The following is a 17,861-nucleotide window of genomic DNA, read 5'->3' as shown; positions in this document are numbered from 1 at the left end:
TATCCACCAGGTTCCATATTCGAGGATTCCACCGACCATGGATGGCAACTTTTTGAAAAAAAAGATATTCCGTCGTTGCTGACGTGTACTGTATAGTTAGGCCTGTGATGGCTCATGTGTGCTGAGTTTTCTTTCTTGTCATGATTCCCTAAACAACACAGTATAACAACTACGTAGATAGCATTTACATTGTATTAGGTATTACAAGTAATCTAGAGATGATTTAAAGTACATGGGAGGGAAACATTCCAAGTGATGAAATATACCGCCCTGCAACCAAGATTGCTGTACCCAGCAAGGCTGTCATTTAGAATTGAAGGACAGATGAGGAGTTTCCCAGACAAGAAAAAACTGAAGGAGTTCATCACCACCAAACCAGTATTACAAGGAATCTCAGAGGGATTTCTTTAAGATGGGAGGAGGGTAAAGGATGGGTGAAAGGGGAAGGGATTAAGAGGAACAAATTGGTTGTTATACAGTAGTCAAGGGGATGTAGGGTGTAGCATAAGGAATATGGTCAATAATATTGTAATAACTAGGTACAGTGCCAGATAGGTACTAGATCTATCAGGGTGATAGATGGGAATGGGGCTGGGGGCAGGGTGAAAAAGGTGAAGACATTAAGAAATACAAAAGGTGAAGGCATTAAGTTAATACAGTATGGGGTATATAATCAACAATGTTGTAAAGATCATTTAAGGTGCCAGACGGGCACTGGACTTATCAGGGGGATCACATCACCGACTGTAGATGCCTGACCAATGCGCTACACACCTGAAGCTGAAGTAGAATAATATCGACTGTCAACTATAACTAAATATATAGGTACATATAGTCATGGGATGTGACTATCGGGAGCATAGGGAAGACAGGCAACAGTACAGTAACAGCCATATACGATGTCACAGGGGCAGTAGATTGGGGGGTGGGTTATCACTTTATGGGGGGTTTAAATGTCTAACTATTACATTGCTTTGTACACCTGAAACTAATAAAAAAGTTTAAAAATAAATAAAAAATGAAGTACATGGGAGGATGTGCATAGGTTATATGCAAATTATGCCATTATATGTAAGGTATTTGAGCATCTGAGCATTTTGGTATCTGGGGGGGGGGTCCTAGCACCAATCGCCTGTGCGTATCGAGGGACAACTGTATACAGTCGCGATACATACATAGCTGCCTAAGTGGTATCATTCTATATAAACTGTTCTATATCTTGTTTTCTTCAGTCATGTCTTAGAAATGTTTTCTTACTATCAAGTACAGATCTAACTTCTTCTGTTGCAGAGTATAGAATGGGTGTTCTGTCCTTTATTTAGCCATCCTGTGCTCAGGGACATTTGCTTAGTTCCACTTTTTTTTTCACTGCTACAATCAGTACAACAATGAACACACACGTGCATGCATTTTAGCACACATGTATGTATGTATCTGAAGGGAGATTTCCAGAAACATTGCTAGGTCATTGGATACCAGCCACAGAGAGCTCTAAGCACCAAAAAGAGAGCTTCTGAAATTCAAAAAAAAAGAAAGAAATTGTAAAATACAATTTTTGGTTTTCAGTGACACAAACCGACATGGGCGCTGAATAGGAAGCAGCTACTTTCTAGCTTTTCTCTCTCTTTCCTGCATGTGTCCCTGTTTTGCTGGGTTTCTGAGCACTGCTTGGAGTCACAAATTTTGGCTGCTAAGAAGGCCCAGGTGAAAAGTTCCTGCCCACCCGCAGAGGGCAGCCACGGAATGCCCGCTGACTTGCTGAGTAGATTCCTTCGCCGCCCAAAGTCCCACCAGACAGCGCTGCTGCAGCCATCACCCGACAGTCTCCAGGCCTTTCTTGTGTGGACTGATGGGTTTCTCATTAAGTTCGTGGGCAGATGTGGAGCCGTCCCTTCACAGCCATGGAAGTCAGGCAGCCCTGAACAGCAGGGTCCAGGCAGAGACTGCGATAAAATAGAGTCAGTGCAGGGCTGAGCCCGGAGCCTCCGAAGTTGGGGAGGCAGAGCTGGGTGGAGCTTTGGGAACTCCCCTCTAGGGGGCAGTCAAGTCTCCCATCTCCCCAGCCTCCCCTATTCCGCAGACGGGTCCCTGGTCTTCAGCTGAGCGTGGTCAGTGCTGGCCTGTGAGGAAGCAATCCACCCCGCAGGATCAGCAGGAACAATCCCCAGAGCTCCGTGGAGTCTGGGAACAGCTCCCCATCCCGCCAACCATGGGACAGAATTTCATAATTTGTGTAGCATCGAGTCAAATACCTGAAGGGTTTTGCCTAAGGCTTAGGGCAAGCTCTCCTTTCCCCCGTGGGAAACAGTGCGTTACCCAAGCCATTTCCGGAGAGGCACTGGGTACCCTCGGCAAGCAGAGTCACCTCTCTGAGCCTCAGTTTGCCTGTCTGTAAAATGAAGGAGCAAATAATGCCCACCTCCCAGTGTCAGCGAAGGATAAAATGAAAGGCTGTGGCAAAGTGTGGTGTAATAATACTATCAATAGCAATTGTTGAACACCTACTATGTGTTCAAGCACCTTGTTGTGCCCTTATTTGGTTCTTATAGCTCCCACCTCAGGGCGGCAGTTAGCATTGTTTTCCAAGCTGGGAGAGGGGGCAAAGCTGGGACTCCAGACCACCTCTGCCTGGACAGCACTGACCACATTTCCCTGTTTTCTTCATCATGGGAGCCCCTCAACCCGTGGTCACTGACCCAGCCACTGACATTTTTGTAAACAGGCTGAAGTGGAAGGACAAGTACTTAACAAGTCTGCGAAGATGGATTCATTAGTATCAAACCTCTCCCCAGCTTTCCACCCGACATAGATTCTATGGAAAAGAATGCTTGAGTCATATATATGTATGTGTATGTATATATATACACATACATATGTGTGTATATATGTATATATATGAGGTCTGACAATGAAGTTCGTGAACTCATCCTAGAAAAAGTGCTACATACCTCATTGCTGAGTATCACTACGGTCACCTTCGAAGTACACCCCTTGGGAAGCTATGCACCGATGCCAGTGCCTAGTGCACCCTTCAAAGCAGTTTTGGAACTCTTTTTCTGGAATGGCCATCAGAGCTGTCGTCTTATTACCCTTGATGTCCTGAATGTCATCAAAATGTCGTCCTTTCAGTATTTCCTTTGTCTTCAGGTAAAGAAAGAAGTCATTGGGGGCCAGATCAGGTGAGTAGGGAGGGTGTTCCAATACAGGTATTTGTTTACTGGCTAAAAACTCCCTCACAGACAGTGCCGTGTGAGCTGGTGCATTGTCGTGATGCAAGAGCCATGAATTGTTGGCAAAAATTTCAGGACATCTAACTTCTTCATGCAGCCTTTTCAGCACTTCCAAATAGTCAACTTGGTTAAGTGTTTGTCCAGTTGGTACAAATTCATACTGAATAATCCCTCTGATGTCAAAAAAGGTTAGCAACATTATTGCAACAAGTTCGCAAACTTAATTGTCAGACCCCGTATATATGTGTGTGTGTGTATATATGTGTATATATACATATATGTATGCATATGCATGTGTGTGTATGTATACACTATATATATATATATATATATATATATATATATATATATATATATATATATATAGTTTGGGCAAAAAAGGTGCATTGTAATAAATCTAACTGAAAGTCACCTCACAGGGTGATGTGATCATAAACTCCCAGCCGGCCAGGTCATGGTGGGTAGTCAGCCCCAGGCCTATAACTTCTTTAGTAAAAGTTTCTCTTTGCCTTAAGCCAGCCCTGTCCATTGTTTCTGTGCATCTAGGTTAACACACCTTTGAGATGCCACAGTAATCCTCTTTTTCAGACCCTTCTTAAGCTTTACCACCCTCAAGAAAGCACATAACCTTAACTGTCCTTAGTCCAATCCCCGCCCTGCTTTCTCCCACCTCCATGTAATCTTCCTTGCCTTCCCGCCTTAATTCCAAATGTCAAAAGAACTGGCAAAACTCATTCTCCAGAACATTTCATATCTTGCTTCCCAGCAATGTCGTCAGTTTGGTGCATAAAATCTTATAAAAATTCTCTCTAGGTCTGGACGTTTCTTATGTCGACAGTAGTATTATATATGCAAAGTGAAATATAAGGACTCTGAGATCCATTCTTTTTTGCAAGGAGTCCTGCCTTGCTTAGGAAAATCAAGCCAGAGCCCCAAAGGGCTGAAAGGCAAGCAGGTTAGTTTCTCTGGTAACAATTTCACTTTGTGGATGGCTGCCTTTCTTTAGGGTTTGTCCTCGCACATTTCCCCAGATCATTCAACAAGTGACCTAGAGCCCAGGTAAGCAAGGCCACAGATGTTTTCGTCCTGCTTCGAGCTGTCCATTCTGGAAGTCACCATGGGGCCTATCTTACCAGTCTCTGGTTTTTTTCTGAGGCCCCACCCCCCTTCCACAGCAGCCCTGTAACTGACGCCAGGCGGGGGGGGGGGGCCTTGGTGTTCATGTCTGAGCTCCCCACACCTGCAGCACCGGGCTCCTGACCAAGACAAACAGGCAGGAGCAGCCACCCCTGACTAATGTTCCTCGGTGTCTGCATCGGAAGCCATCGCCATGGTTCAAGGAAAACCCTGGCTGCTCCCTGCAGGGACCCACAGGCTGGGAAAAGCTTTGGGACAATACCCACACACACGGCAATCTAGTAATACAGTACATATATAGAGGCCCCAGGAGGGGGAAACCTTCAAGACGATACATATAAAAAATATACATGCGCTTCCATCTGGTAACTTCCAGAAGTTATGCTCAGACATGCCCAGAATGTATGTGGAAGGGTACTGGTTGCCTATACCATTATGCTAAGCTGGAGAGGCTGGGCTCCCAGGACTGCAGACTACATTCTCCTGGTTATATGGCATCCCCTGGGGACAGAGTGCCCATTAGTGGTTGCTGCCGTTGGGGGCAGAGGGAACGGCGCAGAACAACTTCCTGGGTGATGGAAGTGTTCTCATCTTGAATCTGGGTGGTGGAGATGTGCCTGTCAGAACTCAGGAGCCCATGTGCTGAGAGGGTGAATTCCGCTGTGTGAAAACTGTCCCTCCGTTAACCTGAAAGAGATGCACGTGAGAGGCCATTTAGGAAAGTACTGTTTGTAACAGCAAAAGACAGGAAATAACTTAGATGCCCAGTCAGAGAGAATGGTCAAAAGAATAATATAGTACCTCCATGTAAAGGAGGACCACGCAGCCACTAAAAGGAAGAGAGTTGTTTGTGTCCAAAGTGAAATGCTGTCCAAGAGCTGTGGTTATGTGGAAAGTGGTGTACGTGGTATTTACCTTTATGTAAAAAAAGATATAGGTTCACATATGCTTGTACATGCATAGAATAGCTCTGGAAACATACCAAAATCAGACAATAGTAGTTATAGCCGGGGAGACCGAAAGGAGCTAGGGGTGTTGAGAAAAATCTAATTTTTTTAACTTTTATTTATTTTAAGTGTGCTTTTCCAGGCCCCATCAGCTCCAAGTAGCTGTTTCAGTCTAGTTGTGGAGGGTGCAGCTCACAGAGGCCCACGTGGGAATCGAACCAGCAACCTTATTGTTAAGAGCACCATGCTGTAACCAACGGAGCTAACCAGTCTCCCTGAGAAAATCTAAATTTTACTGTATACCCTTAGATATTGCTCACATTATTTTTGCCGTGAACATTTAGTGCTTAAAAAGTACCCTGAGTCTTTTTGGCGCATTTCTTCACTGCCCTCAGTATGCTGACACTCCGTGCATGCAATGTCTCTTCTTAAAGGATCCTTCCTGCAAGGTGAACATTGTAGGTACAGAGGGGTCCAGACCCCACCCTGTTTTCTTATCTCACCCTATAAGGTGGGTGGGTCCAGGCTTTCTTTATAGGTTCACTGTGGAGATTAAATAAAGGAGTATATGTAAAGCATCAGGTATGAGGACGGCACTTAATAAATATTATTTCTCTCTGCCTTAGTCCTCTCAGACCCACTCCATTTTTCAGTTCTGGTTTTAGACAAGTGGGGAGAAAATTCCCACTGACCATCACATTTCACTAACAAGGACCATTTGAGGGTCAGATTCTTTTCTTTCCCATTTCAAAAGGGGAGAAAGTCCCCACAAATCAAGCACCCCTCTTGTTCTATACCTTGAGATTTCATTGCCACTCCCACAAGACAAGGAGGAAGGGAAGTTTCTTGATGGGATGAAAATATTGGTATAGGACAGAGAGTTGAATAGTTTTCTGGAATAATAAAACTCTCATTCTCGGTGCCCATTCATTCATTCACTAACGGTTGGCACTTAACGGTGAGCCAAATGGACATGTGCCTCGTGAAGCTCCTAATACCTCCCCACTCTCCTTTATTATGGTCAGACTTATTTTTTTTTAAACAGGACTTTATTGGGGAACAGTGTGTACTTCCAGGACTTTCTCCAAGTCAAGTTGTTGTCCTTTCAATCTTAGTTGTGGAGGGCGCAGCTCAGCTCCGGGTCCAGTTGCCATTGGTAGTTGCAGGGGGCGCAGCCCACCATCCCTTGCCGGAGTCGAAGAGTCGACCGGCAACCTTGTGGTTGAGAGCCTGCGCTCCAACCAACTGAGCCATCTGGCACTAGCCCATGTGGGAATCGAACCGTCAGCCTTCGGCGTTAAGAGCACGGAGCTCCAAACGCCTGAGCCACCGGGCAGGCCCCTATGGTCAGACTTATTGAAGTAGAATTTACATACAGTAAAATTCGCCCTTTCTAGTGGAGTGTTCTACGGGTTTTGACAAGTACGTTGGTTGTGTAACCCCCATCACAATCAAGACATACAACGGTACTGTCATCCCCAAATTTTCGTGTGCTCCCTTGGAGTCAGCCTTACTCCCCACCCCCAGCCCCTGGCAACCACTGATCTGTTTTCTGTCCATACGGATCTGCCTTTTCCAGAAGGTCATCTAAATGGAACCACACACGATGTGGCCTTTTGAGTATAGCTGCTTCCACTTAGCTGAATACATTTGAGATTCATCCATGTCGTTTCATGTGCCCAGGGTTTATTCTTTTTGGATGCCGAGGAGTAGGGCATGCTGTGGATGTACCACTCTGGTGCCATCTTAGAGACAAAGACAGAAGGGAAACAACGAACCTTGACCAAGCTGACCCTGGGCTGATTGTGTTTCCTGGAGCGGACTACATTAAATTTTCTCTCGTAGGCAGAGTTAGGTCTGGAAAGGCAGATTCAATGGTTACGGAAATAGATAAATGCCATTCTTTGTACCTCCAACTCTATGGGTTTTTCCATCCCCCTCTAAAGGTTTTTCCATCCCCCAGGCTTTATGACAACAGTGCGAGTCATAGAGGTCCGGCCAGTCCCTCAGAGAAGCTCTGTCCCCTTGCTGTGGTGCCTTGGGCCCGTGGACAGAGTTCTGCCTGTGTGGGGCTGATGAGAGAGGATGGAGTTTCTTGGAACCACTCAGACCGCCAGTTACTGTGGCCCCAAGAAGGCCTGTGACTTCAGGGCGCTGCCTGCGGCTGTGCCAGCCCCGGTAATCCAGGAATGTTACCAGCCCTATTACCTGCCTGGGTACCGCTACCTCAACTCGTGGAGACCCAGCCTCTTCTACAAGGTCTCCAGCGCCCAGACCTGTCAGGGTGAGGGGGCCACAAGCCACAGTGCCCTGACGCCGCCCACCATCCTGCCCTCGCTCCGTTCCACGCTCTTCTGTCGCTACAACCCCCACGACTGGGACCAGTGCAACCAGCAGCAGATGCGCGGGGCTGAGGCCTTGCGACAGTGGGCCAGCCGCATGAAGGGTGACTGCATGCGGCTCATGCAGGACAAGGAGCAGCTGACGCACCAGATGCAGGAGGGGGCCTGCCGGAACCTGGCCCAGAGGCTGTCGGACATCGGCTTCTGGAAGTCCGAGCTCAGCTACGAGCTGGAGAGGCTTCTGAGCGAGAGCCGTAGCTTGGCCACGATCAAGAAGCGGCTGGAGTGCGCAGCTGACGAGGTGAACTGCCCGCTGCAGGTGAGTGTGGGCTGGGGACGGGCTGGTAGCCGCTGGCATGCAGCCCAGGCACCTCCTGTCAGTGGAGATCACGGTTGCTCTGAGCGGCATCATCTTCTACAATCAGCTTTTTAAGGTAAAAAGTCAATTCAGTTTAAGCCCAGTCAAATCATGGAATCCCTTTCTCCTTGGGGTTCCATCAAAATGATAAGCTTTTCATGAAGACATTACGAGCACGTATGTGCCTACGTGTGTGTCATGGTCTCTAGGGGACATACTTAGAATGACTGCTTTACTTTGCCTGGAGCCCTGAACTCCTAACATACTCTGTCATTTACGCGTTTATTTACTTACTGGTTTTCTCCCTATTGTAAAATATAGGTGCCATGAGGGCAGGGACTTTTGTCGGCTTTGTCACCAGCTGTGAGGTACCCGCAAGTCCATGCTGGTCCATACCTGCCTGTTAACTAGACCAGTGTCCTCAATGTCTTCCCAGCCTAACGCATTGTGTGACACATAGTAGGCAACTCAATAAATGAAAAATATCTGAATGCGGACGTTCACACTTGCTCGGTCTCCTGTCATATCCTGGACCAGTAAGGACGGCTTTTGGCTGCATGTAAACAGATATTTGACTTACAAAGTCTCAACCAAATAGGAATTTCTTTTTCTGTCATATTGAGAATTCTAGAGAGAAGCAGATCAGCTGCGGCAGCCTCACTTGGTGCTGGAAGGGAGCCGACTCCTCTTTTCCTGCTCAGCCATCCTCAGCGTGGAGCTGCAGTCCTGTCTTGCAAAGAGGTTTTGTGTCTCCTATTGCAAGCTCCTGCTTGCAAGGAGCATTTTGATCTTCTCATTTGTGGAAGGTAGATGAGGGGTAGGACAGAGGGCAGATGTGCCACCTGTGTCTGTCCGTTTTTGTGGGGAATATCAGTTTTCCACAAGACCCATCATGTGGTTCCAGTTTTAGCCTTTTTGCCAGAACTCACCTGCACTCCCTGGCTGCAGAGGCAGCTGGATTAGTGAGTGTTTTCCTCTGGGTCCTGGAGTGGACATGGGGTGAGGAACAGGCCTTACTTGCCTTGTGCTGATGTTCTGCTGCTCTCTGGAGTGTGTGGGGACTCAGAACCCCCTGCCTGGACATCTGCAGCTATGTCTGCTCCATGTCAGGCATGGAGGGCCTGCCTCCAGGGCCCCCGGAGCCTCGGTGCCGGAGGGATCAGACTGTTTCCCTACAGCCCCGGGCTTCTGCGCTGGGAGGAGAGTGGGCAGAAATACCACTCAGAGACCCAGGGCAGCACCTCAAATCTGTGCTCTCCTCCCCCACTGTCTTCTCACTCCCCCAGCCTGTCTGGGAAAGCCAGCTCTGCTCATCGCATGTGGCCTCCTGGGACACTACAGGGTGGCACAGGGCGCGGACACATCAGTTCTGTCTACTTCATCTCCAGGGCTACCTCCTCAGTCCAGGCTCCTGTCACTGGACAATGGTGACTGCCTGGCCCCCCCCACCCCCCCCCAGCCCATTTCCCAGACTGCAGCCATAGGGCTGATTTTAAACATTAAACTGGATCTTCCCACTTCCCTGCTAAACCCCCGAGTGGCTTCCGCATGCACCCGGTTAACATCTAAATTCCTGGTCCCGGCCACTAGCCCCTCCAGGCCCACCCTGCCCAACACGCCAGCCTCACTTCCTCCACTCCGGTCCCAGGGGCTTCCTGTCTGCAACTCCTCCTACCTCGGCCTCTGCACCTGCTGTCCCCTCTTCCTGCCACGTTATTCCCATTCATCTCAGCTGCTTCTCATGGTTCAGGTCTCGGTCTGTCACCTTAGAGATGTTCTTCCTGAGACCCTGACACCCTTACTCCCCACCCCACACCCCCCTCACCCTATTTTCATCACAGTCAGAAATGGATGTGTTTCTTTATGTGTTTACTTGTGTGTGTTCTCTCTGCTCCGTGAGAACTCCAGTACAGCAGGGACCATCTGTTTAGTTCATTGCAGTATCCCCAGCACCTTGACTGAGGGAGACACAGAGAAGGGGCTCAGGAAATTGTGTGGAGTCAGTGAATCCCTCTCTCTCCTGAGTTCCCGGATGCACTGGCATCCCGACATCAAGATGTCGTGCTCCCCTGCTTCCTTGTCACTCCTGCCGCCCTTTGTGACATCACAGGCTGGTGGCTCAGCCCCCATTCTTGGTTCTGTTGCAGGAGCTCCCTGAGCTGCTGTTTTTGTCTTCTGTTCCGCTCGGCTCGTGTCCCCACATGGCTGGGTAGCAGGGTTACCTGGGTCTTGGCCCTAGTCACGTTCCAAAACTCTTCCCCCTTTTAGAGATCTCCAAAAAGGGGTTTTCACACCCAGTTGACCCTTGGATAACTAGTGTGTTAGGGGCCTGACCCCTGCAGTCGAAAGTCCACGTGTAACTTTTCATTCCAAAAACTTAACTGCTAACAGCCTGCTGCTGACCGGAAGCCTGACTGACAACATAAACAGTCGAGTAACACATATTTTGTTGTATGTATTATAGACTGTATTATTACAATAAAGTAAGCTAGAGAAAAGAAAATGTTACTAAAAAAATCAAAAAGGAGAGAAAATACATTTTCAGGATTTATTGAAAAAAATCCACTTCTAAATGGACCCACACAGTTCTAACCCACGTTGTTCAAGAGTTAACTGTATATTCATCGATGATATTTATTGACAGTATTCTCAGTGCTTTGCACTTGTCAAGCTGATGTACCCTGCACAGCAAAGCTATGAGAGCTGCACCAATATTGCACCCCTCTGCAATCGTGGCACCCACAGCCCCCCACCGCTGAGGGAGTGGGGGAGGCAGCAGCCCACCGAGGTGCACAGTGGTGAGCCCACATGAAGCATCCAGGTTTCCCAGGGGTGAAACAGATCATGGCCAAGACAGATGTGAAGGCTCAGAGGCTATATACAATTGCAGGGAGAACACAGTTTCCCCCTGCTCCCTACAGGTGGCCCTGGAGTGTCTGTACCATAGAGAGAAAAGGATTGGGATCGATCTGGTCCATGACAATGTGGAGAAAAACCTTATCCAGGTAAGGTTCCGCCTGGGTCTGCCCAGGTCCCCGAGGGAAGAGGGAGGGCCAGCTGGTCAGAGAGCTTTCTGAGCTGCCTGTCAGGAATAGTAGCCACACGTGTCACCCCATGCAAAGTTAGGGCTCAGAAAGCCTGGGTGGGGGCCTAGGTTGCAGGTTAGGTACAGGAATGGAGGCAGGAAGTCATGTGACCCTCAGTCTTTTCATCTCCAAAGTGGGCACTGTCACGATAATACCAGTAAGTAATAGTAAAAGTCAGTGTTTATTGAGCACCTACTATATATCTCACTGTACCGTTTTGTGTGCCTTAGTCAATTTAATGATGAAATAATCTATAAATGAGTACTTGGTACATAGTAGATGCTAGATTTTCTTTTAATCTGGAAGTATATAAAAAGAGAAGAAAGTGGGCAAAGAATGTGGAACCTCCACAATTGACCTTTAGCTATCTGGTCCTGGGATCATGTGGGATGAGGCAGGAAATGGGCCCCACCCTGACATTCCACCTTGTGGGGTTGAGGGTAGACAGTGAGAGGTGAGAGGTGGGGCCGCTGGCCTAGGAGACAGGCTACTGTGAGATACTGTGAGCTTCTAAGGGGCACCCCTCTTTCTGACCTTTTTCATTGCAGGAGGTAGATTTGTTAAAATGTTGCCAAGAACAGATGAGAAAACTAGCTCAACGAATTGAAATCCAAATGCGGTAAGGGCTGCTTTCTCTCCTTCTTGGAGTTTGTTTTGGGTCCCCCAGGTTTGGGGGGGCAAGTCAGACGGACCCCCTGGCTCTAGGTGGTTCTTTTGGTGAATGGGGTGCTGGTAAGTGTTTAACAATTCTGTAGGAAAGAAAAAAAAACAACCCTGGTGTGTAGCGTTTGCCGATTCCAGTGGTGTAAATGCTACAGCCAAGCCTGATACATGATCTCCATGAGTCAGCACATCCCTGGTGGTTCTTGTTTGCAGGGGGGGCTTTGACAAAAGACATTGGCCTCACCATGGCCCCTCTTCACCTGTGTCTTCCTCATTCAACTTCTGAACCTTGGGAAATGACAGAGAAGGGGTGGCATTAGGCATCCAGGTGAGGGCCGAGGCATCTCCAGAAGGGAGCTGGTGGACGCCTGAGCCAAGAGCCTTCAAAAGGGAGCAGCTTTCAGTTCTTGGAAGATTATGTAACTGATATCCTGACAAGCCAGAAAGCTCCCCCATAATTAAAGAGAGGCTTGAGTTTTACAGCGCTTGGGGCCCACATAAGCCCTTGGCACCCAGCTCTCCCAGAGACAGCCTTTCTGCCTGGGCGTTTGCCGAAAACTCTTGCAAGGCACGCTGCTCTGCTGGCCTCTTCATCTGCTCAGATACAGACAGCGAGAGGCGGGCTGGCAACCTTGCCAAGGCTGCCCCTTCTCACTGTGTGAGGCACATGGGCACCTAGATGACATGCTGAGGGGCCAGCCGGCTTGCAGATAGGCTCTGGGGGTTGGTGCCCTGGCTTGCTGTACCCCAGAAACAGCAGTCACATCTCTCCCCCTTCCCCCCCCATCAGTAAGCCCTCAACTCCACTGAAACAGTGAGAACTGGGTGGCAGGGAGGATAGCAGAGTCACCCAGGACCATGTAGCACCAGGGCAGTGTTGAAAAGCCACTGGTACATCAGAGGACGTGATCAGAGACAGATGAGTCGGGAAGACCCCGGGAGACTTCAGAGGGGCTGTTGGAAATACAGCAGTGGTTGAAGCGACAGTTGAATGATGAAAGCTGGGTTGAATTCTGTCATTTATGTGCCTCTGCCCTGATTTCTGACAATTCCACCTGCCACTTGGACTATTGCTTGCCTAATATTTGTCTATAAATTAATTCATTTAAAACAACACACGCACCTTAAATATTTACTTGTATTTGAACAGGAATGTTTGGGCAGGTGAATGTCTTTATTGTATTTTTCTTCCCTTCTTTTTATGATCATTTATTTTTGGCAAGAGAGAATGGTTTCCTATTTGTGGTTGACATAGGGCTATGACAAAACCCGGTGTTGGGGTGACAGAGGACTGAAGTTTGGGGAATGAGACAGTTTGAACCAGCAGAGTGAACAAAAGCCCAGACTTGAAATTGGGGAGCTGGACCCTGGATGAGATATTCTGAGACTGGGGTGAGAGCAGGCTGCTTGTGCAACCTCAGGTGGTGAAGGAAGAGGGGGGCGGGTTGGGAGAAGCAGAGAGATGGACAGAGACAGGCGCACCAACGGGGAGATGCAGAATGAGCATCAGAGGGAGAGAGAGACAGAAAAAGAAAGACATGAAGCCATCAGCAGAGCGAAATGGGACAGGAAGAAGAGGGACAGAGAGAGTCACAGATGTGCCAGCTGAGGTGAGTTAGAGACGGAGAAAATCAGAGATGGAGAGGGTCAGACTCACAGAAAGAGGAAAAGAGAGAGGCAGATGCTGGGATAGACACAGAGGGGAAGCAGCTGAGGCAGAGGGCGGGAGGGAGCGGGAGTAGGTGGAGGGGACAGTCCCCTTCGCGGGGACCACAGGCCGTGCATCCTGGGTATAGGCCCTCTTGTCAGAGGATGCCTGTCACCTTGCTGGAAGGCAGCTCCTGCTGTTGGGGCAGCCTAATTAACCTAGACTTGGCCAGAGCCTCATTAGCGGGCAGAACTCAGTGTGTCCTGGGCCCCTTGGGGAGGCCGACCCGCTCAGGTGGCCGTCCTGGCATGAGCAAGCCTGCACTGTTGACTCGTGGTTTTCTGGGTGAGGCCTGAGGCTTCCATCTGGGCCGGACCATGTCCTCACCTCACCAGGTGCCCTAACAATGCAGAAAAGGCTTCCTACCTGGGCAGGAGCCAAGTTCCGGCTTTTCTGGGTGGGCCGACAACCTGGAGAGCCTTGGGACTGGCCGGGCTGTCCGTCATGGGCCACGGAAGGGAGACAGGGGCTGCGCCCTCTGTCCTCAGGTTTCATTAGCAAGGGCCAGGAGGCTGGACTAGCTGACCGGGAGTTCTGAGCCCCCAGGTTCCCCTCTAATGCTCTGGCATGTTTCTTTTCTGCATTCTGGTCTTTCTTCACTTTCCAGCTCATTAAGCAAGACAGAGCCCCATGTCTTCATGGCTCTGCCAGTTCAAAGGCCCCAAGGGTCCCAGGATGGTTCCTCCTGCCCCAACATGACCCCCTGAGTATCCTGATAGGTGGGGGCCACCATCAGGATTTAATTGCCTTGCTCTTGGCCTGCTTGAAACCACTTACTGGCTCCCAGTATCCGCAGCAGAAAAAGAAAGTGGCAAAAAGATAGAGACAGACAGGTGGGGCGGGGGGTGGGGGGGAGTGGGGAGACATGCCCTGAGACAGAGAGAAACCAAGAAAGATGAGGCAGGAAGAGAGAAAGACAAGAGAAAGAAAGAGCAAATGAGAGTGTGCAGAAGGGGAAAGAGCGAGACCAGTGTGAGAGCATCAGTCACTTTAGTTGCTGGCTGGACATCAACTCACTTAGAGTTGTTCCCTTCTCTGTTCTCTCTCAATTTTTCTAAGTACTTGAAGGTGAAATTCCCACTCGATGCTTTTGTGTTTTAACACTCACTAATCTTCTTTCAATCAAGAGGGAAACCCAAAAAGCTTCAGGCTTAGAACCTTCTAGAGACAACAGATTCCAGTTAGGATTCTGTTAGTGCTCACTTAGTATTTATGTTTGAGGTGACCTTCTATTAATGGGAAGAATTACTGGTTTTCCTTTAAAGACAGTGATGGAGATTTTCCTTTTAAAATGTATTTATATTTTAAAAGTGATTTAATAAAAAAAGAAAGTAGCAAGTAAATAATAGTATAGGCATTTTGGGAATATGACAGGAATCATAAAAGTGGTTCTCCAATGTCTAGAGTTTGGCAGATAGTGGCCTTTAAGTCTGAGCTTCTCGGCCAGGATACTTGCCCTATGGGTTCAAGTCCGGGACCTGCCCTGTTATCTTTTCCTCACCTCTACTTGGCCCCTCACTCCACCCAATCCCTGACTCCCTCTAATCCCTGACTCCGCCCAGTCCCTGACTCCACCCAATCCCTGATTCCCTCTAATCCCTGACTCCGCCCAGTCCCTGACTCCGCCCAGTCCCTGACTCCACCCAATCTCTGACTCTGCCCAGTCCCTGATTCTGCCAACCTTAATGAGCTGTTTATAGGTCCTTAAACACCTGAAGGTCTCTAGCTCCTCTGCTTTTGCACATGTGGTGTCCTCAGGTTGGAATTCTCATCCTCTCACCCAACTTTGTCCATAATGTCTACTCCTATTATTATGAAAACCCAGCCCAGACATCTCTCCAGGAAGCCTTCCCTGACCACCCCCTTACCCTGAGTTAATGTCTTTTTCCCTTATGTTACTTTGTATCCTTTAAAAACCTGCACAGTTGCCCTTACTATTCTGTACCATATGTAGCTTTACTGTATTTATTTACACAAATCTGTGAGCAACTCAAAGGTAAGTGACTGGGTCTTATCCATGTCTTTTCCCTTTGTGCCAGGCCCAGGGTGAGACACAATAATTTATAAACTGATTTAAATCAATACTAGGCTTTGTCCAAAGAATGAATTCATATCTTCTAAATCATCCAGTCAGCAAACTACAGCTAGAGGGCCAAATCTGGCCCACCATCTGTTTTTGTAAATAAAATTTTATTGGAATACAGTCCACACCCATTTATTCACATATTATCCTTCCAAGTTAAGTAGTTGCTACAGAGACCATATAACCCACAAAGCCAAAATAATTAGTATTTAACCCCTTACAGTAAATGTTTGCCCACCCTGTTCTAAATGACAATGGGTCTGCTTGGAGTGGGGGCATGCCCTGCGTATGTGGCGGGGTGGGAAGAGGGCTGAGAAGCTGCTGGGGTGGACAGAGCACCCTCCTGGAAGTCCAGAGACCTGCCTTTCAGTAGTGGCTCTGCACTGACCTCGCATGGGACTTTGGGTGAGGGACTCTGGGTAAGTGCACAATCCAGGGACAAATCCTTGACCCCCGCCCCCCCCAGGGATAACCGAGACACTCAGCACGCTCTAGAGAGGGACCTCGAGGACAAAAACTCAGCCCACTTTATCGACGAGAAGTGCCTCAACCTGAGGAACACGTCCGACTGCATCACCTTCTTCCATGGCGTGGAGAAAATCGATGGCTCGTAAGTGCTGGGCTCTCGGTCCCCATCTGGCCATGCCTGCTGGGGACGGGGTTTCTGAGTCTGCTCCTGCCAAGCAAACTTCAAAGCAAGCTTCGTGTACCAGTCAAGTGAGAGGTGGTGTGGTCGATTGGGGATCCTCGGTTGCAAGCCACAGCATACAATTCTGACTAAAAGACTTAAGACAGAATTTACGGGAAGGCTGCAGGTTGCCACAGACTCAGCAGGGGGGAGGGCTGGAGGGGAAGGTTCTGGCAGCTTGAAGGAGCCAGGAAGTGGGAGCTAATCAGCTGTTGTCAGAGCACCACCGCCTTTCCACTCCTGCCTCACTTGCCCAAGATACAAATTCCAGCAGGACAGAGCAAGCGATTGGCTCAGTGAGGGTCACACTGCTGCTGGGCCAGGACGTGCTGGGGCACCTCGAGTGGCAATTCCACCCAACAGATTGCACAACACGATGGTTGTAGCCTAGGGAGGAGGAATTCAGGCTCAGCTGGGAGAGCCTATTGATGTCCACTCGGGTAGTGCTGGTAGTGGTTTAAGAGTGGATTCTGGAGCCAGGCTGCCTGGCTTCAAATCCCGCCTCTGTACTAACTCTTGGGAAAAATTGCTTAACCCCTCTGGGCCACCATTTTTTCATCTATACCACTGAAATAATAATAGTGCCCACCTCCCAGAGTTGCTGTGAGTATAAAAAGTGGCCATGTGAAGTGCTGAGCCTCGTGTAGGGGAATGACAACAGCTAACATTTATTGAGTTCTTGCTGTATAACTTCATTTTCTGGTCACCACAGCTATGTGATCGGTGTCTTCTGTATGCCTGGCACTGTCGTGGGCATGTCACAGTATCACAGAACTTCGTGAAGAACTAGCATGCTTTCCCAGTTGGTAGTTTGAAGGAGAGGGAGACAGACAGACACACAGGGACGCTCTAGGGTACAGGCAGAGGGTGTAGTGTCTGTCTGGGTCCCTTTTTAAAAAATCTCTAGCACATAGAATTGTGCTCGGCACATAGTAGGTGTGAAATAAATATTTGTTGAATGAAAGAACGAATGAGGGGCGGGGGAGAGAGGAAAAGAAGGAACGAAGGGTGGGGGGGCGGGAGGGCAGAGAGAAGGAAGGAAGGAAAGGAGTTTCTTGGCAGTTTCCTGGTCCACGCCCAGGGTCACTTTAGTGTATATGGAAGTATTGAGAGGATCCTTTGGGGTTTTCAGCAGTGACAGCTCCTAGGGAGCTTTCTTTCCTGACAAGGTTGACTCCCCCATGGCGCTGGCAAGGTGAGCAGAACTTCAGGGAGCTCAGTGCCCTCAGCCACAGCTGCCCACCTGGACAGGGAGTCCACAGGGTTTCCTTCCCACCCAGATGCCTCCCTGAAATCTGGGTGGCCAGGCTGGCTGGCAGCAACTCCCACTTCCATGTTCAGGAGGGGCCTGACATTTAAAGAGCCTCCACTGCTGCTTGTGAGATGTCCTAGCTCAGGGCTTTCATTTGGGGTTTTCTTAAAGCAGGGCTATGTCTGGGCAGCTTAAAGGACGTTTGAGGCTCTGAATTGCAGTGTCTCTGTTCACTGCAGTTCTCACTGCCATCGATTATCCGATGATGATGGTGGTGGTGGTGGTGGTGGTGGTGGTGATGGTGATAGTGGAGGCCTTTTACCTGATGTTTGCTATGTCCCAGGCACTGAGAGCTTTACACACAGTG

The 17,861-nt window shown here is 48.9% G+C and overlaps 1 protein-coding gene across 1 annotated transcript in view; it reads left to right on the top strand.

Moving 5' to 3' along the window:
* The first annotated feature begins 7,399 nt into the window (after positions 1–7,399).
* TEKT5 (tektin 5) overlaps positions 7,400–17,861 on the top strand; it is a 33,987-nt gene continuing 23,525 nt past the window's right edge. The window contains exons 1-4 of the mRNA XM_033102087.1: positions 7,400–7,975; positions 10,936–11,019; positions 11,649–11,719; positions 16,021–16,164. Coding sequence (XP_032957978.1) covers positions 7,400–7,975; positions 10,936–11,019; positions 11,649–11,719; positions 16,021–16,164 — 875 coding nt within the window. The remainder of the gene's footprint in view (positions 7,976–10,935; positions 11,020–11,648; positions 11,720–16,020; positions 16,165–17,861) is intronic.

This window comes from Rhinolophus ferrumequinum, assembly GCF_004115265.2.
Source record: "Rhinolophus ferrumequinum isolate MPI-CBG mRhiFer1 chromosome 15 unlocalized genomic scaffold, mRhiFer1_v1.p scaffold_54_arrow_ctg1_1, whole genome shotgun sequence".
NCBI classification, from domain to species: domain Eukaryota; kingdom Metazoa; phylum Chordata; class Mammalia; order Chiroptera; family Rhinolophidae; genus Rhinolophus; species Rhinolophus ferrumequinum.
Note: the sequence above shows the minus strand (reverse complement) of the source record. Positions and strands in the feature narration are given on the sequence as shown.